Source organism: Trachemys scripta, chromosome 2 (genome assembly GCF_013100865.1).
Source record: "Trachemys scripta elegans isolate TJP31775 chromosome 2, CAS_Tse_1.0, whole genome shotgun sequence".
Classification (NCBI taxonomy): domain Eukaryota; kingdom Metazoa; phylum Chordata; order Testudines; family Emydidae; genus Trachemys; species Trachemys scripta.
In genome coordinates, this window is record NC_048299.1 from 254,844,236 (window position 1) to 254,866,616 (window position 22,381).

Below are 22,381 nucleotides of genomic sequence, written 5' to 3' on the forward strand. Positions count from 1 at the left end.
TATGTAAATCTCTGAATACTGAGAGTTGTATTACTCATAGAATATCACAATTGGAAGAGACCTCAGAAGGTCATCTAGTCCAACCCCCTGCTCAAAGCAGGACCAATCCCCAACCTTTTTTTTTGCCCCAGATCCCTAAATGGCTCCCTCAACGATTGAGTTCACAACCCTGGGTTTAACAGGCCAATGTGCAAACCACTGAGCTATCCCTCCCCACCCTACTAAAGTGCTAGTAATGATCTAAAATGGGGGAAGGGGACAAATGAGTCAGTTCTAACTGGTCATCAACTGTCAGAAAAATGTTCTCCTTGTCAATCATTACTGCTCAAACGGCAGATGGCCATGATCCCAATATTAATAGTAGGCTACACCTAGGGAAATGTACATATGCTAGGACATAGGGAAAAGTGCATAGCTGTGCATAATCATAGGTTAAAATGAAACATTCTGAGAGCAAGTATGTTTTGCCTTCCTAAGAGTGGATCATATTTTACTGATAGATTTTGTGGCTTTCAGAACATAATTCTTAACTTTTGGCGTTCGAGCCAAGAATTCAGAAAATATTACCATATACAGAAGAAGAACTGACATTGTTTGGTGTCTGTCAGACAGTAATGTGGTATCAAAGGAGAGCCACACAGTTTGGTTTGCTTATAGACTTTAAAGAATTTCATAGGAATATAGGATTTGTCATGCAGGGCCAGACTAGTAGCCCACCAAATCGAATAACCCATCTCTGTCAGTGGCCGATATCAAATATTTGAGTGGAAGGTACAGGAAACTCCCTGGGGAACTATTATGGAACAACTTGCCCAGAAGAAAAGTTTCTTCCTAACCGCATCAGCTACTAGTTGACTTATGACCTGCAGTAAGACGGTTTATCTCCTTGTGGTCTCTACAAGAACTGGAATAGAATTTTGAAATGAACTGAACCATACTGAAGAAAATTGCAGGTTATCTAATTATGACAAATTTTACGTGCCTACCATATTACATATGACTTTGACCATTAACCAAATGGCATATGTGTACAATATGTATGTACAGCTAACAGTATTAACAGCATAAACAGGTACAGTACAATTTTGGTATTATAAAGTAAAATCATGCCTAAAAGATTGTGGGAAGTAAAATGCCAAATGGCAACTTGATGGATGCTAAGATAATACACCACAAGTGCACTAATGTACTGGATTCAGTAAAATAAAGACATTTTCATACTTGTCAAGAAGGTAATGGGGGTGAACCTCTTAAAGTTCAGTGGTTTAAGTTTGTTTCAAATACTATAAAACAATATTTATAAATACATATATTACATTTCATTCAACTTATTTAGCAAACCATACAAATATTACAAGCTATGGCCCTAATCCTGCATAGAGAATAACTTGGACAGGCTTCTGAAGTATTCAGAGCCTGCAATGAAATCAATGGGTTTCCACATAGGCACAAGGACCCACAGTACTCTGCAAAGATAACTTCCTCTATTATTAAACTATAACAGCTGACATAGAGAATGGCAGCCTTTAAAGAACACACAGTAGTAAACTGCCTGTCTGAACTTCTGTGCACACAAAACTAGATTTGGGCTGGGCTCTGCAAAGTAGCTTTCTAGAGCAGAGACTATCTTCATCTGTTTGTCACTATTTTAATATAAATATTTAATAAATAATAATATCTCAGAGTTTCAGTTGCTTTCTCATCTTTTTCTAATAGTTTGTTCATTCCTAACAGAAGATTTTGTATTTTAATATAATAATACAACATGATGTTTTAGATGCTCTTTAAGATGCATTGGCTGAAAGGACAGTTTAGAGAAGGAAAGACAGTAGGAAAGCAGCAGAAAGGACAATGTATCTTGTTGAAGAGATCACATACTGTAGATAGAAGGGATTGCATATGTGTGATTGCACCATCAGTTCAAAATGACTATGCTCAATGAGTGCTACAATAAGTGTTTCTAAACATTATTATAACGGCCTGGAACAGCTTTTTTTTATTTGATGAAGCATGACCCTTCCTCCGACTATCTTTTCTGACCAAAGATATTTTCAAGTAAATTTTCATATAGCTATTATGGGCCAAATTCTACGCATTTACACACTATCCATGAAGATACCACAGATTTACACCAATGTAAAACAAGAGTGTAATGTGGCTCTCTGTATTTAATTATTACATTTATTTTATCATTTCATGTGAAAAGTATGTCCAGTGCTCACACTCTAGTATTTCAAATTCTCTGATTCAGAGTGCAGAATGTTTTCAGATACTATAGGGCTAGATCCTCAGCTGGTATAAACAGGTTAGAGATCCATGGAAGAAAATGGAACTACACCAAAATATATCAGGTGAGTATCTGACCTTGTGTGTTTGTGATAAGTTCACAACAGATTTCTCACTTGAAAGTTACTTAAACTAGCAGCTATTGAACAACTTACATACAAATTTGATGTTCGTGAACCTATGGATTAGCATATATACAAAATTTCAATAGGTGCAATTAATGTAACATTTATCTGCTCCTACCGTGAACTTTCTTAGGTGCTGGCATGAAATAGCAAATTAGGTGACACTCACTCTATATTTTAATTTATATGCAGATTAAATTAAAGAATTTGAACTATGTTTGTTTCTAAAACCATTATTTCAGGCAGTCATTTACCTTTCAGCTAAAATAGACTGTTTTGTTTACATTCCAAAAATCCCTCATTATTACTGCTTCTCTTTATGGACTAAGTCATTTGGATAGAGGAGGATGTCAATTTTAAGCTATTAGCGTTTGACATTGAATTCCCCTTTTGCCCACTCTGCTTCATTCATTAACTTTTGTTTGGCAGAGAGACAACATACTGATGTTTTAAAAAAGCCAAACTACAGTTATAGATTTCTTCCCCCCCCCCCCAAATCTGGATATCAGCAGGGTTTTTTTGGGGGGGGGAAGGGGAATACCACAGCTGCTTGTAATGTACTTTTTTTCAGTGTCATAGTTGGTTATTGCTGAATAAATATATAGCATTGATGTTTAGTTTAATTTTTATGTCCCCTTTCTGAACTTTATCTGATCTCACTTATACTAGTGTAAATCAGAAGATGCAATAATATAAATCAGAGTAAGAGTAACCATAATTAGGCCCTACATTTCTCTGTCTCTTTCCCTTTCTATAATTATACCAAATTTTCTCTGTTACTACAGCTGTTTCTTACAGGTTACTTTTCCATCCCTCTGCCCACTTTAGAATCCAAACTGCACACATTCCTTTCTTCAGTTTTAATCTGATTGAAAACCTGTCCCTTAGTTTTCACCACTTGACTCAGTTTCGCTGTCTGATTCTGTAACTGACCTTTCACCATTTGCTTGTGTGAAATACCTGTGTTTGTAACTCAATGGGCACAAGTAAAATAATTTCCAATACCTCGATGAGTAACAACTGCAAGTTCTTTAGTTCTTTCTATCTGCTCAGCATTTCTTGGTCTTCTTCTTGCACTTTGTATGTTTGCTTGATGAAGGGAGAGCATTTCCTTGGAAGTGGTGGGTTCCAGAATTGATTTTCTGAGATTCATAGCTTGCACTCGCTGCTCTTCGGAAAGTCTATGGTTGGTGACAGCAGTAACACTGGATACAGTAACATCAGCAGATGTGCTAGCAACAGTAATAGCACCAGTAGTAGCCGCAATATGCTCCTCTAACTCACCAGTGGAGGCAGTTTTGGTCAAACTGGAAGAACCTGTGGGACACATAGTAGCACTGGATGCTAACTTTTTCTTTTGAATTGTGTTTTTCTGAACAATTTATTAGATTAAATTTCCCTCTGTTTACCACAGTAAAGACAACTGAAATGGAGATAGAGTCCATAGCACTTTATTTTTAAAAATTGCAGGTAATCAGAACGTATTTGTGTGTCAGTAAACACGATGTACCTGTACTGACTATTACACACATCATATTTGAATTTAAAATACCTTGCAAAAACTAAAGTACAGTACTTCTTGGGTTACCAACCAGGTTGGCAGCAACATGTCACTCATTGTCACTCTCTGCCAGCACACACCTGAAGACAGCCTACCTAAAACAAAAGATATAACTACATCTATATGGTTGGGGGGCAACTGAACAATGCTAACTACCCTAGCAAAGCTGACACTGGCTGACAGCAGTACAACACAGCTTATGGAGGTGGTGCTGGCTTTCTCATCCTACTCCAACAGCTGTGGTAGCTTGAAACTTTCTCAAATGTAGATTAAAAAAACTCTAAGTTCCAGTCTTTCCAGTGTTGCTTGAGTAAGGACATGAAAGACACTTCACTCCTGACAAGGAAAAGGACAGAAGGGCAGTAGAAGGTAAATGTTTTAATAAAAGAATCATTTTGCATAGCCATTTACACTTGGTACCATACAGAACCTTTAATGAATGTGGTACATATACTCCTCCAACACCATCACATCTTTCAGATCCCACCACAAGATCACATATGCTATAATACTTAAAAGAAATCAGCCAACCAATAAGTATTTGCTTGAACATCAGTTAGGAGATGATTTAATTAAACAATATTTAAACTACACCTCTACCCCGATGTAACACAACCCGGTATAACACAAATTCTGATATAACGCGGTAAAGCAGTGCTCCGGGGGGGGCGGGGCTGCGCACTCCGGCAGATCAAAGCAAGTTCAATATAACGCGGTTTCACCTATAATGCGGTAAGATTTTTTGGCTCCCGAGGACAGCGTTATATCGAGGTAGAGGTGTATCTGGCAAAGTCAAATTGTACAATAGGTAAACTATGTAAGTCACATGGACTTATTTGTGTTACTCTTGTGCTTATACCCCATGCTTTTCCATCCTCTGTTTCTCATTCTCACTTGCCACATATTTGACTTCAAGCTAGGGCTGCCAATTTTGGTCACATGACATAGTTTTTAATTAAAGATTATTCTTTAATTTCTGGAGACTCCAGGACAATCCTGGAGAGTTGTCAATGCTTCTGCAAGTGCTTTGAGACAGGGATCATCACTTATTATGTGTTTTACAGCAGTGGTTCTCAAAGCCGGTCCGCCGCTTGTTCAGGGAAAGCCCCTGGCGGGTTGGGCCGGTTTGTTTACCTGCCGCGTCCGCAGGTAAAGCCGATCATGGCTCCCACTGGCCGCAGTTCGCCGCTCCAGGCCAATCGGTGCTTCAGGAAGCAGCGCAGGCCGAGGGATGTGCTGTCCGCCCTTCCCGCAGCCCCTATTGGCCTGGAGCAGTGAACCGCAGCCAGTGGGAGTCACGATCAGCCGAACCTGAACAAATGGTGGACCGGCTTTGAGAACCACTGTTTTACAGCACCTAGCACAAGGGGGTGCCCTACCATTTACTGGGGCTGCTGGGTGAAATTGCAATGCAAATATATAATAATAATAATAATTAAAGCCAGTGTAGTGTGAACTTTGTAGCCTTATACTACAATCTTAAGATTTAAAGGAAGCGCATTTTTTTAAACAGAGCTTGACCAGTGGTTTGGTACAGTAATTGGTAAAGGCTTCTGGATATCCTTTTCAGCTGATAACATTCCATGTTTCTATATTCACTGTCTAGCTGTGTTCCCACCAACCAGACTTTGAGAACCTGCCCCCTGTATGCATCTAAATGTTCTCATAAATACTGCATGGGGAAAGTCATGCAGCCTTTTTGTTCAGCGTTATGGGGAAAAGATTTACACATTACAAAACAGAATAAGAGAAACAGAACGGAATTTGGCGGTATATCATAGAATATCAGGGTTGGAAGGGACCTCAGAAGGTCATCTAGTTCAACCCCCTGCTCAAAGCAGGACCAATCTCCAGACAGATTTTTGCCCCAGATCCCTAAATGGCCCACTCAATGATTGAACTTACGATCCTGGGTTTAGCAGGCCAATGCTCAAACCACTGAGCTATCCTTCCCCACCTTTCATACTCAAGATATATTGTATCAAATATCTTTATAAAGTAATTTAATGTAGTAACAGTGTAGGCAAATGGAACAGCCATTATGCATTCAACAGCTCACACTGTCTGACATTAAAATCAGTTTTATTTGCATGGGGAATGTTGTGCAGAAGACTTGGTGTTCTGCTGCTCTTTCTGAAAAATGTCACAGTAACAGGATCTGTAAGTTCCATGTGGACAGTAATTAAAATACATGCCAAGCATTATTCTGACTACAGACCAAAGGAATCTTGAGTTGGTATCTGTTCCAAAGTACAGCCCTTCTAAACAGTGCAGCAGCACTTCCCCTTGAAGTATTGCAAGACCTTGCCAACACCGGGGAAAAACACAGATTTAAAAAGGATGACTTTTTAGCAAAGAGGGGGAAAAAAAAACTTTACTAACTGAACCAGGATGACACCAATATAAATAAAAATTACTATTTATTCTAGAAAAAAGCAGCAGGCTGGAGCCACAGTTATGAACAATTTTGAAAGATTGCACTAGTCATGTTTCGTGACGTGATAGGACTTAAACTGCTTTTGTGGTTAACACACACAAACTCCTTTTCTCCCTAAAGGGATGGCTTTGAACACAGTAGTGTTGCTTTTGAAGCAAAGAGCCTTTCACATGATTAATTATATAACTGATACCTGAAGCTTTCAAACTATGAACAAATATTATTTGCACCAGGGGTTCTCAAACTGGGAGTCATGACCCCGCAGGGGATCCTGTGCTTATTACATGGGGGGTCGTGAGCTGTCAGCCTCCACTCCCAAACCCTGCTTTGCCTCCAGCATTTATATTAGTGTTAAATATATAAAAAGTGTTTCTAAATTATAAGAGGAATCACACTCAGGAGCTTGCTGTGTGAAAGGGGGCACCAATACAAAAGTTTGAGAACCACTGATTTACACCATGCTGGCACTTGTGGAGAAAGAGGCAGTTTCTGCTACTACCAATATCTAATTTAAAATCAAGTTATATTAAGGGTTTGAAGCCAGTTTGTATAATACTAGATGCATGGCGTTTCAAAAATTGCTACAACTTATTGAACACCCCATCTGAAAACCTTCAGTGAGCAAAATACCACTTATTTAAAGCCACTTACTTAAAGCTCCAATGGTTTGTGCACTGAAAACTGTAGTGACTGGCTACACAAAATTACCTTCAAGTAAAACCTTTGACTTGTTGTTCGGTCACATCAATTTACAACACAAAAATGGACTCATGCAGAAGATCAGTAAAAAAGCAAATGGAGCATGGTCTGAGTTAATGCAGAAGGTATCAAGATGAAGCCAGAGTTCTGTTTATGCTACCCTAGATAAACAATGTAAGTTACAATTGAGAATTTATACTACATGAATGGTTCTGTAAGCAGTATTTACTTGCAATCTGTAAAAATACAAAGCTTGGTGTGATAAAATTCCTATATATAAAATTGCTAGAAGATGTCTATATAAATTAGAACTACCTGGAAACTGCAAAGGTATATGGGCATAACATAGTCTAGGGGTTGAAATGGAACTTTGCTTCAGACTCTGTCATAATTTAAGTCCAGTGCTCTAGCTGGTTCTAAACACAGTATTCATATTTCTTTTTCTTTCTTCAGTGGTTTATTTCATAACATCTTGGCATATAACACTTCTCACCTTTCACTCTTTTCCACCCCTTCTCCAGGCATTGACAGCCAGATGGTCACCTTACTATCTAGTCACAGAGAGCCAAAGAGAGTCATTTGGAAAATGGTAAACGAGTTTCTTACATTAATTTGATGAAAAACCAACATGTTTGTGAAGGTTTTTAAAAAAAAAATTATAAACATTTTCAATTTTCAAAAAAGAATTTTCCATTTTTTGACAGAAATATTAAAATGTTGCATGAAAATGTCAATTTTTTGTTGAAATAAGGATAGTTAGAAACATTTCAACCACCTCCACAGCCAAGCATTCACCAAACATTTTTATATAGCCAGCAACTCAACCTCATTTATCCTATCACAGTCAAGAGCGGAGAGGGCTCAGCAGCCTGACTGGCAGCCAATCTGTTGTCTGCAGAGGGAGAGAAAGGGAGTTTCAAACAGCAGGCCCTGTGCTGGGTGGGTAGCAATGGGAAAAGTGAGCCTGAAGGCTGCAAAAAGCAGCCGCCCCAACTTCGCTGGGCAGGATGAGAAGAAAAGGGTGCAACTGTCTGAAGAATAGTCACTTCCTGTGAGGTTTCCCTGTGTCAGAAGAGCAGGGAGAAGCCAGCAAGAAGTTTATTTTAACGTTATATGTATTTTTCATATATATTTATGGCAATATCTTGCAAGAGCAACCATGCATTAATTCCCAAGTGGATTTAATACTTTTCATTTATTTCTGAAATATTGTGTGGGAAATTCTAAAATGACAGACAAGCTGTAGAACTATACAAGACAGCAACACAAAACATTGCTCCAAAATCTTAAACTTCTAAAACTTTGGGTCCTGCAGGTATATGGAAGGCCCATGAACTTTCTGGTCTATGCAGGTGCTGAGGCTGCTTTCTGCTCTGTAACTATACTTTCTCTATTTCCCCATCAGTATTAGCCTAGCAAAGTGGGGAAAGCAACTGATAGCTGGACATAGCCCTGGAAGTAGATTATTAATAAATGTTAGAGATAGAAATATTTACAGAAGCAAATACTGGAATGTACACAGGGTTCCATTGGTGAAGTCATAAATTTGAGGGGAAAAAAAGGCAACAGAAAATACTAGCAGTGTAATTATGGGCGACTTCCAGTATGCAAATGTAACCATCCTGCTTGACCATCCCATTTGGAAATAAAACATTTTCTCAAAACCAAACTGTTTTATCTGATGCATACAAGAAAAGGGGCCACTTGTAATTGCTTCTGAGTGATACAAAAGAATTGGATCAGAATTCATTATGGGTAAGCCATTATTGGCAGTGACCATAATATAATATAACTGTGATATCCTCACAGAGGGTTCTCCTACCAAGAGGCAGAGTTGTATAACTCAGCTTCAAAAAAGGAGATTTTTAAAGACAGAGAGAGGAAAAAGAAGCTTCAAGGAAAAAAAGTACGAAATTAAAATCAAAATAATCGAAGAAGAGGATGCTTAACGATAGCTTATTTGACCTGATGTATTTAGAATCTAAGTTATAAAAAAGGAAGGAATGAAATCTCATTAGATGTACATACTTTAAGTGAATCAATAGTGCATTTATTGAACAAAGATCATTATGAAAAGAGGTATAATTTAGAGCAACATAGCTGAGAGAGTAAATTATATGATTAAAACCAAAGTGCATGAGCTTGAGTAGGGAAAAAGAACCCACAAATCAAACCAAAAAAATCCTGACCTTTAAAAATCCACCCCAAGCATAACTAAGAAAATGGAACAAATTTTTGCAAGTAAGAATAAAAAAGACAATCAACTGGCCTAAAACTAATAAAGTTAGAAGAGAAAAATACCATAGAAGTGCTATTGGCTCCTCACACCAAGAATGTACAGAGGGAATCAAATAGGATAGAGATATTGCAGAATGAAACTTAAATGAGATTATAACAGGGCCAGCTGCCACCTGAGTGCCCCAATTGTGGCCAGAGGTCACTTAGTAGGCACCCTGCCTCACTTTACCTTCTGCAGTGCTCCTTACATAAACTCTACCAGTCCAGAGTCCTGAAAACATTCCCATTTTGGGGTCTAACTTATTTATATATAATTCATAACAATACTTAATCCTAGGGCTTCTTCCCTTTACTCAGAAGAGAATCCTCCTCTTACCTTGTCCACTCCCCCCGCCTTCCTGCCTTTTGCTCTCTACAGCTTGCATCAGCCTCTTAACTCTGTCACAGCTTCCTCTCTTTGGCTTTTGACAGAGCCCAGCTTCCCTCTACCAGGCCCTACCTAGTCTGTTAATGAGGCACAGGTGGGCTGGACCATGTAGCAATTACAGAGACCCAGCACACCATGAATGGGGTGAATGCAAGATTGACTTTGTTTCCTGCCTACAGATTATTACCGCCTTGCACTTTGTCTCCTAGTGGTCACTCTAAATGTTCATCATCACTAACACCACAGCCCAGTTCCCTCTTAAAGGGCCCAATCTACACTGTGACAGAAATATTTGCACAAGATTTCCCTTGTTGGAAAGTCCATCACTAGATCCTAACCCTGGACTGACACATGTTATGCAGTGCTGTGGGAATTACAAACTCTCTGAGAGAACTGTTTGATGGGCCATGGGAAACAATATTTCCCTCTTCACATCATCATGTGCAGGTTTGAGGAGATGCCTGAGAACTAGAACAGAGTAATTGGTGACTTCCTGTGCCCAGATAAAAGCTTAAGGATATGCAGTAGAGCACATTGGCCAAGTGATGGACTCAGGCCTGTGAGAAGCCAAATGCAAAGAAATAATTTACACTTCTTAAAAATTCTCTTTCAAAAGGGAACTTATTGTTTATATCAGGTTGGTATCTGTGGCATATTTTAGGGAAATTTGTTTCATGTTTAAACATGAAATGTATCATTTATTTGTATTCCAGTAATGTTTGAGGATTCAACTGAGTTCAGATACAGCTAGATACAGTACATACACAAAAAGAGAAACTTCCTGCTCCAACCTGCTTGCACTTATTTAAGTGACTGATAACCTTGACAGATTAAATTGCAATAAATGTGGTTTTCATCAGCGTTCTGAATAATGTAAAGTTGAATCACTACAAAGGGATGCAATTTATCATTATAAGCAGCTACTATACTGCAGAACTGGAGGCTAGTCCATTTTTTAAAAAGGTTGAAGGGTGATGCTGGGAATTATAGATTCATGATGCTTATTTAAATACTGAGAAAAGTATTTAAGAAAATTAATACATATTTATTAGCTTATTTGATCCAGCCCTGTTGTGATAATCTGGGGGTACAAAGAGGCTGGAAAAATACTGGGGATTTCCTTGTTGTGAGAGTGTCTCCAGGTGGTGCAGAGCCAGTGTACCAATTTCAAACATCACCCATCCTGTGGTGCCCAGAATAGAGTGCTTGTCTGGAAAGGCAGCACTCCAGTTCTTCTTGGCTGGTATAATATCCCCAGAGGCTATAGCTAGCCAATGTCCTTTACAGCAGCCCTGAATCTGCCAGGGCCAGCAGAGAACTGTTTTCATAATCAATGAGCTGCAGCTGATGTCTCTGTAGTCCCTCACCTCCTTCCCCTAAACTGTACTCAAAGAACAATGGACACAGCTAATCTAGGGCAGAGCTTTAATGCACCTAGATGAGTATAACGATAGAGACAACCAACACATACTGCTCTAATGGTAAATCATGGCACCACAATCTATTGCAATGCCTTAAAACACTCAACAAAATTGAGGAAAAGGAAAACAGTGGATATAATTTCTTTATGCTCTCAAAAAACTTCTGATAAATTCCTTTACAAATGGTTATTAAAGAACATTTGTAACTTCAGAATGACATAAAGAGGTAATTCTGGATTACAGACTGGTTAAATATAAAGAATCAGAATGAATGGCCAGGTGTCATCACTAAAAGAGGTTAATAGCAGTGTTCTTATGAAATCAGTGCTAGCATTAGTGCTGTTCTATATATTTATTAGAGACCTAGAAGACAATAGTTAATTGGTAAAACTTGCTGAAAACACAAGTTGTTTAGGTTAGTCAGAAGACAGTAGGGAGGATTGTGAGAAAATTCAGAGGACCTAACAAAAAGCTAGGTAATTGCGCAGCATGATAGCAAATGAAATTCCTCATAGACAAATGCACTATGTAAGCTGCAATTTAAATTAATTGAATATTGATGGGCTCTGAAGTTATAGTAAGCAATCAGGAAAAAAAGATCTATGGAGACTATAAAGTTGCCTTGGTTTGCAGAAGTAAACACAGGGGAAAATATTAGGGTGAGAGAATAATATAGACAATCATATAATGCAATTACTGTGCTTGCTCTTTAAAAGACTCTACTGCCCTGAGAGAGGGTTCCCTATTCTTAAAATGGGGAATTCTGGGGGAATTGGTAAGAACTCTTAAACTAGTACAAATATTTAACGTGCACCCACAGTATATGGTATGTCCAATGGGAGCGGCAGGGGTGAGGCTGGGGTGAACCGTGCTCCAGGAACCTCCCAGGCTCTTGCAACAGCCCCTGTGGAGCAGTTCCAAAACAACCCAGGTTAGAGCAGCCAATTTAGATCACTCGATTTTAATTATTTTAAATAGAACATAGAAATTGAGATGGTCCAAGGAAGGAAAATCAAACTAATCACAGGAATGTGGTGTTAAGTGGTGGGCAGTGGAGTGGAGTTCTAAATTCCAAGAGAATAAGATTAAGATTTTTCAGTTTAGAGAGGATAAACAAATGAGACTATTATAAAGGGACTATAGAATAATGAATGGCATTGAAAAAAAGCAAAGGGACGTATGGATTTTCTCTTTCCTATAATAAAAACAAGAGGGCAATAAATATAAAATGAACAAAAGGAAATGCTTTAGTGCAACATATAACAACTTGTGGAACACATTCTTGCAGGATATTATTTAGGAAAATGTGTTAGCAGGATTTACAAAGGATAAGTCCTTATGAAAAACAATGGCACCTACTAAGTTACAATAGCAAAGGTAAAATTATAAAGGTATCAAGTCTTCTGCTTTAGGACACTCAAACCATCAACTAGGGTCAAGAAAAAAATTCTCCCAATGGAATTCTATTCACAATACAACAGGGACATAAAGAAAGTGCTACACATTTTTTGAAATTGACAGAATGCTGGAAGAGGTATAGTATATTCCATTATGGCAGGATTATTTATTGAAAAAAACTATTTTAAAATAATATTGCAGAATAATCATTAAAAGTGAATTATAAATGTATAATTATTAGTAGTCACAGTAAAAACCTAATTGCATTCATTCAATCAGAAAACAAAATGATACCATATGATGTATGTGTCCAGACACACTAGCCTCCATTTTGATTACTACATGCTCACAAACAAACCACAGACCAGGAACTACTTGCCAAAAATATTTTGTAAATAATTTCCCATGCAAACACAGTAACACAATGCTATAATCACTTAATTTTTAGGGTGATCTCTTGTTAGATCTTGTCTATAGTTTCAATTTTTATGTCTTCGCAGATTTGCAAAATTAAACTTTGATTTTTTCTCTTTACCTCTAATTTTGAATTGAAGACATAACTCAGAAGCTGAAATTAACTAATATAGATAATAATAATATTGGCATTTATTTTTCTTTATTTGGGGAGACAAAAATCAGATAGATATTTGAATATTTTTCATATTAGTCTCTTCTACTGCAGTCTAACTGAAAAACTACATACAGCCCAGAATTGGTAAATCTCTAGGTTTCTATAAACCATTCCCCACAAAGTTAATCCAAAAACTTCCATGGATGGTCCTGTGCCCCGTGAATTTTATCTAAACTAATTTTATTCAACACAAGGAAGATTATCTTAAGAATGTCTACAGTATTTTTCTTTGCTTGCTTTTACAACACTTACGTTTTGCCCTTCACACATTCTTAGCTCTTGCAAAGTCTTTTTCTTTAAATAGGTTTTCAGAAAAAAAAAGTACTCTGCCAATTTATATTAGTATCATATCTGAATTTGATTGATGCTTCGGACAGAATAAAAAGCCCTAATATTCAATTCCATTATTTAAAATATTTCCCCCCACCAAAAAGTAATGGAGAGTAATTCAGCAATGCGTGGGCATTTTTTAGAAAATAATTTACTTATACAATTCCATAATCTTCACCTCTAGAGTTATCAAATATATCAGAGCAAATGATTCACATAACATAGGATATGTATACAATTTCACTTTTCAGTGATTGTTCCATTTTCTAGTGCTCTTTCTGGCCCACAAGATAATACAGTTTACTAATAAAGGAAAGCACTTCATATGACAAGAGTTGAATACCAGTATATTTCTTACTGAACTCAGTGATAACATATTGCCATTAGCTAGTTAGTGCTGAATTTGTTTCAGAATGAATAAGTGAGGGCCATCTTTTGAGGGAATAAATATATTGTTTGTAAGGGAAAACACTTCTGAGTTATCTCTGTTCAGATTAAATATGATACAGTCTTATTTATCAATTAATTTTTAGCAAGGAATATGTTAGGCAGCACTATAAAGTTATGTGGAAGAATTGGTGACATTTAATAAAAAAGATCTATCCTAAGTGAGATGCAGAGAACTCTCTAGGAGACCAATGCCATTATGAAGCTATTCAGGACCTATTCTGAAATGTACTTAAGACTGTAAGAAAAGAGGTCATTTCTGCACATGTAATCGATGCCATCAGCATCAAGTAGGTAACAGGTAGGCTGTGCAAAGGCACAATGGCTCTGGCTCAGCAGAAGCTGCTATGCTAGTAAGCTCCAGTGAACCATTAGTCAAATAATTTCAGATAACCTGTAGACATTTAACTGAGAATACATTAATCCTTAATGTATTTGGAAAGGAGTGACACACAGGGAATCTGTTGGGCTGGATTCCGCATTTTATAGAGAAACATCTTGGGCTGTGATGGGAGAACACACATTGAAATTTATCCAAAATCATGTGATGGCCAAGATTTTCAGAAGCAACTAGTGCTTTCATGTAACAATTTTTGGATGTTTAACTGAGGCACCTTAAAAGACACCTGATTTTCAGTGGGGTGGAGTACTCGGCACCTTCTGAAAATCAGGTCCCTTTAAGATATCAAGTTGGGTGCTAAAAATTTGAGGCATACATAATCACCAGTCACTTTTGAAAATGTTGCCCTGCTGTTGAGAAACAACCTTGACTATATCCTCTGTGTACAATACTGAATTGCTTTGCTCTTTAGATAGAGTCATTTAGAAGTCTTTGTGCAGAAACGGCATATAATGTATAGCTCCTGTGTTTACTCTCCATTTTTACTTTTTCTTTAAGAAATAACTCACTTTTCAAGTCCAGCAAGAGCTGTTTACCATGACAGTTATACTCTTGCAAAGCAATTATGTAGTTCATCAATTCAACTGATATTCTAGAGGAACTGAAAATTGATGACAAAAAGCCTCTTTATGAGAAATGGGTAAAGAGTCATTATCTATGTAAACCAGCTATCTGAGGATAACATTTATATCCCCTTTTTAAATTAAGGGTTTAGTTTACATATTTTTAGACAACTGTATTTGGAAAGGGTTAGTATACTGAACATGGGGAAGGGGCAAGCTGAGAAATTACCTGAAATCAAATAGTAGTCTGCTTCACATTTAATACAGCCTTAATGTAAACTTAGGGTTACCAAGTGTACGCTTTTTGACTGGAACTCTCAGTCGAAAAGGGACCCTGGCGACTCTGGTCGGCACCACCAACTGGGCCATTAGAAGTCTGTAGGCAGCGCAGTGAGGGCCCTGGGGCTATTGCAGGCTCCCTACCTGCCTGGCTCCATGCAGCTCATGGAAGCGGCCACCACATCCCTTTGGCCCCTAGGTGCATGAGTGGTCAGGGAGGCACCGTGTGCTGCCCCCATCCGAGTGCCAGCTCCGCAGCTCCCATTGGTCAGGAACTGTGACCAATGAGAGCTTTGGGGGCAGTACCTGTGAGTGCAAGGGCAGTGCATGGAGCCTCCCTGGCTGCCCATGCACCATGGGGGCCACAGGGACCCAGCAGCCGCTTCCTGGGAGACGCAATAAGTGCTGTCAGGACCCCACACCTCAAACTCCACTCCCACACCCCAATCCTCTGCCCCAGCCTGAAGTGGGGTGGGGCTAGGGATGAGGGGCTCAGGGCTGGGGCAGAGGGTTGGAGTGCAAGGGTGTGGGCTCTGAGGTGGGGATTAAGACATTGGGGTACAGGAGGGTGCTCCGGGACTATGGTGGGGAGAGAGGGCTTCCCCAGCTCTCTCTCCCCGCAGTAGCACCTGGGCTGGGACCACAGGATATGCACCCCTTCCATAACTGCCACAGGTCCAGCCAGAGCTATATTTGGGGAGGGGCGCCCTGCGACAGAGCCGGGCCAGGCCTCCGCGGCTAGGTCTGGGCTGGGGTAGGGACGCCCCGTCCGCAGCAGGTCCAGACTGCAGCATAGTTGGGTCCAGGGGACCACCCGAGTCGTGGCAGCTCCAGGCTGTGGCATATTTGGGGTAGAGGGGGGCCAACCCGCTGTGGCCAGTTTGGGTCTGGGCTTGGTTTGGGCCAGGGGAGGGGTGCTCCTTCCCTGGCTGTGGCAAGTCCCTAGGCGGGTTCTCTGAGCACCTGCACGGCGCTAAAAAGGCTGCTGCATGGCCGTGCAGCTTACAGGGAACTTAGCCTGCGGGACCCCACACCTACTGCTTCCCCCCCTATCCACAAGGTTTGTTACCATGTCAAAGAAAGCTATCAGTTTGGTTTGACACAATTTGTTCTTGACAAATCCATGCTGACTGTTACTCATCACCTTATTATCTTCTAGATGTTTCCAAATGAGTGCTTAATTATGAGTGGACAAATCTGGCTCCATGAAATTAACTGTCCTACTGCATATAATATAGTTATAATATAGTTACTTCTCAGTCCAAATATTCCTGAGTTACAATAATACTTGAGGTTCCAATTCTGCAAACGCTTACCACCAGGCATAGAACTTACTAACAGAGATAGGCAAGTAGCTGTTTGGGGGGTGGGGGGGATTGCTGCCAGATCTGAAAAAAATGGAAAAGAATTTTGGGTTGAATGATTTTATTTGTTTAGATTTCAGGCATTTTTAATCATTTGTTTTTTATAAAAGGAAGTTTGGAAATGAAGGGCTGGGCTCTGAAGCTTGACTAGGTCTGCCATGATGCACCATGGCCAGAAACTCTCATGCTGCACTGTCTCCTCTCTCCAGAAGTAGAGACCATCGCTTCTCATGGGTGATATAGTCTAATTATGGAGCCCAGACTATAGAAGAGAATGGGAGCATACGGCATCTGAACTACAACTCCCATGAGGTGCCATGGTAGCATTTCTGAATGTAAATGTTTTGGTTTTCTGATTAAACTTTTGGTTTTCAAATTTTCACCTAAAAGATTAATTTTACTCTGGAAAATATCCTGGATCCCCCCTGAGCAATGTATGTCCTGTACCAACGTAACAAATTTAATCTGTGAGAACATGGACATTTATTCTGCTTCTCACTTCCTTATGTGGAGTTCTCTACAAGGCTGGAGGTCTACCAGGATCCAATAAGCTTTTTCCCAGTTAAAAATTAAAAAAAAATTAAAAAGATAGTAGATAAAGCTAAACAAGGGATGCAAGTGCCTGACTGGATGAACACTTTATCCTGTAGGAAAGTTTCTGGCAGTGCTATGTAAAATATAATATGCCTTGGAAAAAAAAACAACCCTTTGTTTAAAACAGCCTTTAACAAGCATATTTTGGGAGCTTTACAAATTAGCATCCTTTCCAAAAAAATATCCACAGATTGAGGGATTTTGTTGCAAAATGCCCTTGTTTCAAATGATAAATTAATATTACATGTTGCTGAGTTAAGACATCAAGATGAAGAGATGAGGGGTTCTTGGATCATCAGAGCAAACTCAGGCATTATCTGTATCCAGAAACCTACATGTTTGTGTCTGCTGCTCTGGTTTTGCTGCATTTTGATACCATGCCTCTGTGAATATTTCTGTCTGTGAAGATCCTTGTTAAGAGGAGATAAATATGAGGTCTTCTCCTCTTGGTCTTTGATCACCATTTCTCATGCAGAGTCCAGAGATGCTTTTGGAACTTTGGACTGTGACCTGTAATTTAGACATTTATCCCCCTATCTGGTAACATTTTATGTGAAGACAGGCAGCCTGATCCTCATCTGGTGTAAACTGTCATAGTTCCACCGAGATCAATGAAGCCACACTGATTTACACCAGTTCAGACTCTGTCCCATTGGGTCCATTAACAATGCAGTATGTTGACATCTCTTTTCCAGTGTATGAAGTGGTGCCAGGTGCTCTCAAATGTTACCGCACCCAGAAAGATGGCATAAAAGTGACACACTGTACCTCAAAATAACTCCCTATAACCCCCATATTCACCACTTTTATATGATTATGATATATTTTGTACAAAGCATGCCTCGTCAGGTATCATTTCAAGACTCATGGACTACTGAACATCATTATCCTGTTAACATGTGTGTATCATCATTGTATTCGAAGTCATGAAATTTTGCTATATGTTTGTTACTAAAACATGTTGTGAGTCTGGGGAATGCCCACAAACTAACTCTTTAGAAATAACAAAAGAACTATAAACAAGGGACTTGCATGTCATCCTCAGAAATGGTTCAATCCTCACATACAAAAAAGGTGTGAGCAAGAAATCTACAGTTCACCTGAGAGACATGTTGAATCTCACTTACTCATCAGACTCATTGTCTGCACCCTAGCAGTGGAGTGAATGTAGAGTATAAAATAAGAGACAGTGACATCATCACTAGGCCTCTCCTTCCCCATTTCTATACAACAGGCAAGATTGCTTGGAGGTCAAAGACCAATTAGTGAACTGTGGGGGAGGGGGATGACCCTAACTGGAAGCTTTCTAGTTAGCATGAACAGCTGAAAGTTTTGGGTAAGAGAAATCCTTTTGCTTTAAAATCTTACTTAGCATGGAAAAGTTAGGAATTAGCTAGCTATTTTGTCTTTTATTTGTTTTGTAAACTGATCTGACTATTATGCCTAAACCACTTACAATCAGTTAAAATCTATCTTTCTATAGTTAATACCCTTGTTTTAATGTTTTGTCTAAAACAGCGTGGTTGTTTGTAGTGTTTGGGAAATGTCTACTCAGGTTAACAAAGGCTGGTCCATATCCATTACCCATTGGTGGAATGGTGAACTAATTAATGAACTTGCATTGTTCAAGAGGGTCTTGAGCACTGTAAGGCGCATATTTATGCGGTGCAAGGCTGGAGCTGGTCGGATTTGCAGATATCTCCCGGTATACAGTTCATGAGTGGCTGGCAAACCATTCCTATAACTTTGTTGGGTGTGGCTTCATATACTAATGGCAATGTGACAGCAAAGCTTGGAGGGTCTGCTTTTCACAAGCAGAGCAGTGTGAGAGATATCTTGAGCTAGAGAGTTAAGGAGGCACAGCAATTCCACAATCCAGATTGTACCCTGGGGGACGTCACAATAAGGCTTACAATACTGGAAAGCAAATACAACAGGAGTCAAATACACAACAAGACAGACTTATGCTTCTATGCAAACTGACATTCAATATCTGGAGTATGAAAATATATGGATCTGAATTCTGACAAGACTAACCTAGAATGTTTACTTAAAACAGTTCTTCCAATCCATTTCATTTGAAACACTATTGTTATTCCAGACCTGGGATTCTGTTGAGTAGAGACTATCCATTATGCTGGAACACATTCAATTTAGGCTGTCAAGCGATTAAAAAAAATAATCACTATTAATCACGTGATCTAAAAAATTAATCATGATTAATTGCACAATTAATCGCACAATTAATTGCGCTGTTAAACAATAATAGAATACCATTTATTTAAATATTTTGGATGTTTTCTACATTTTCAGATATATTGATTTCTATTACAATACAGAATACAAAAGTGTACAATGCTCACTTTACATTTATTTTATTACAAATATTTGCACTGTAAAAAAGAAAAGAAATAGTATTTTTCAGTACACCTACTGCAAGTACAAGTGTAGTGCAATCTCTTTATCATGAAAGTTGAACTTACAAATGTAGAATTATGTACAAAAAAATCCCCTGCATTCAAAAATAAAACAGTGCAAAACTTTGGAGCCTACAAGTCCAATCAGTCCTTCTTGTTCAGCCAATCATTCAGACAAACAAGTTTGTTTACATTTACAGAAGATAAGGCTCCTTGCTTCTTCTTTAAAATGTCACCTGAAAGTGAGAACAGGTGTTTGCAGGGCACTGTTGTAGCCAGCGTCACAAAATATTTACATGCCAGATGAACAAAAGATTTATATGTCCCTTCATGCTTCAACCACCATTCCAGAGGACATGAGTCCATGCTGAGGACAGGTTCTGCTCAATAATGATACAAAGCAGCGTGGATTGATGCATGTTCATTTTCATCATCTGAGACAGATGACACCAGCAGAAGGTTGATTTTCTTTTTTTGGTGGTTGGGTTCTGTAGTTTCCACATCAGAATGTTGCTCTTTTAAGACTTATGAAAGCATGCACCACACCTCATCCCTCTCAGATTTTGAAAGGCAGGTCAGATTCTTAAATCTTGGGTCGAGTACTGTAGCTATCTTTAGAAATTTCACGTTTGTATCTTCTTTGTATTTCATCAAATTTGCAGTGAAAGTGTTCTTAAAATGAACAACATGTGCTAGGTCATCATCGGAGACTGCTATAACATGAAATATATGGCAGAATGCAGGCAAAATAGAGCGGGAGACATACATTTCTCGCTCAAGGAGTTCAGTCACAAATTTAATTAACACATTGTTTTTTTTAACGAGCATCATCAGCATGGAAGCATGTCCTCTGGAATGATGGCTGAAGCATGAAGAGGCATATGAATCTTTAGCACAACTGGCACATAAATATCTTGCGACACCAGCTACAACAGTGCTATGTGAATGCCTGTTTTCACTTTCAGGTGACATTGTAATTAAGAAGGTGGGCAGCATTATCTCCCGTAAATGTCAACAAACTTAGAAATTGTCTGAACAAGAAGTAGGACTGAGCGGACCTCTAGGCTCTAAAGTTTTACATTGTTTTGTTTTTGAGTGCAGTTATGTAACAAATATATATATATATGTTAACATATATATATATTTGTAAGTTGCACTTTCATGATAAAGAGATTGCACTACAGTACTTGTATGAGGTGAGTTGCAAAATACGATTTCTTTTGTTTATCATTTTTGCAGTGCAAATATTTGTAATAAAAATAATATATAGTGAGCACTGTACACTTTGTATTCTGTGTTGTAATTGAAATCAATATATTTGAAAATGTAGAAAAACATCCAAAAATAGTTAATAAATTTCAACTGGTATTCTATTGTTTAACAGTGCAATTAATTGTGATTATTTTTTTTAGTTAATCGTGTGACTTAACTGTGATTAATTGACAGTTTAATTTCATGATGGTTCTGTGATGTGCACAAATGGGGACTCGAATAAGACCATTAAAATCAGTTTTACTTATAACCTAGGACAATATTTGAGCTTCCACAGAAAAAAAAATTAATACAGTAGCTCATTGTCCTGACAAAACTGATATTAATCACCAGATATATGGTTTCCCATATCATGATTCCATTGGAATTGTACTGCCAATGTCATTTCCAAGTAAACAGAAGGGAACCAGAAAACTTGGATCTCAGTCCAGGAAAGTGCCAAAAGCTTTGAACACCCAAAATTGCATACACAAGCCCCTTCACTTGATTATTTAATTTTCTATTCCCCATTCCTGGCTGCTTTGCTAATCCACCAAAGTAACTCATTCACACTGCAAAAGCAGCAACCACAGTAGCAAAAAAAAATCAACATAAAAAAGGGAGTTGAGGGAGATGGGGATAATGGGACAGGAATTGAACCAGATCTGGCTAAAACTGTTCTCAGTCACAGTGCTTATTCTAACACTGCAAACCTCAGTTAAGTGAGTTTCTCCTACAAGCCTCTCCCATAAAACCAAGTCAACTTGTTTCTTGCTTCCACTTTCCAAGATCTTCTGTAACTCCCAAGGGACACCTTTGAAGCTAAAGCTGGTCAAAAAGTTTTCAATGGAAGTTTTCCATCAGAAAATGCAGTTGTAGAAACCAAAACTTTTCCTATGAATGTGCCAATTTTGACAAAATTTTCAATGTAAAAATGTTAAAACATTGTGTTTCTGCTTTCTCAATTTGATAATGCTGAAATATTTTGTTTAGATGTGGAAATCATTTTATTTCAGTTTTATTATTTTGTTGTATTTCATTTTGGCTATTGTAATAATAATTTGAACATACTATATTTGTATATCATTTAATATGTTATGTTATAATGTGTTGACCTCTTATAACCAAGATGTTTCAACCTTATCCAAATGAAACATTCTGGTGGCTCTGAACGCAAGAGGAACAAACACTTTAAAAGTCCAGCAGGATACCACGTCCTACTTAAGGGGAAAAAGGCTAGAGAGATCAAAGGCTAGGAACAAAGCATGTAGGCCATACTTACACAATGGGGGAACTCTATTCTGGGAAGGTGTGACTCTGAAAAAAAATTGGGGGTTGAGTGGGTAATTATGACTGGATCCTGCACGATGGCTTTCCTCTCTTTCTCAGATCTATAGAGGCCTGCATGTAACCAGAATAAAAAGCTTGCAAAGGTGGCTTAAAGGATATATCTATACTTCAGTTGGACACCGTAGCTGGCCCTTGCCAGCTGACACATGGGGCTTGGGCCCAG

The 22,381-nt window shown here is 38.6% G+C and overlaps 1 protein-coding gene across 1 annotated transcript in view; it reads right to left on the reverse strand.

The window, feature by feature from the left end:
• The window catches only part of CSMD3 (CUB and Sushi multiple domains 3), a 1,107,808-nt gene that overhangs the window by 697,292 nt on the left and 388,135 nt on the right, over positions 1–22,381 (reverse strand). Inside the window, exon 7 of the mRNA XM_034759587.1 lies at positions 3,417–3,728. Within this exon, the coding sequence (XP_034615478.1) occupies positions 3,417–3,728 (312 nt within the window). The remainder of the gene's footprint in view (positions 1–3,416; positions 3,729–22,381) is intronic.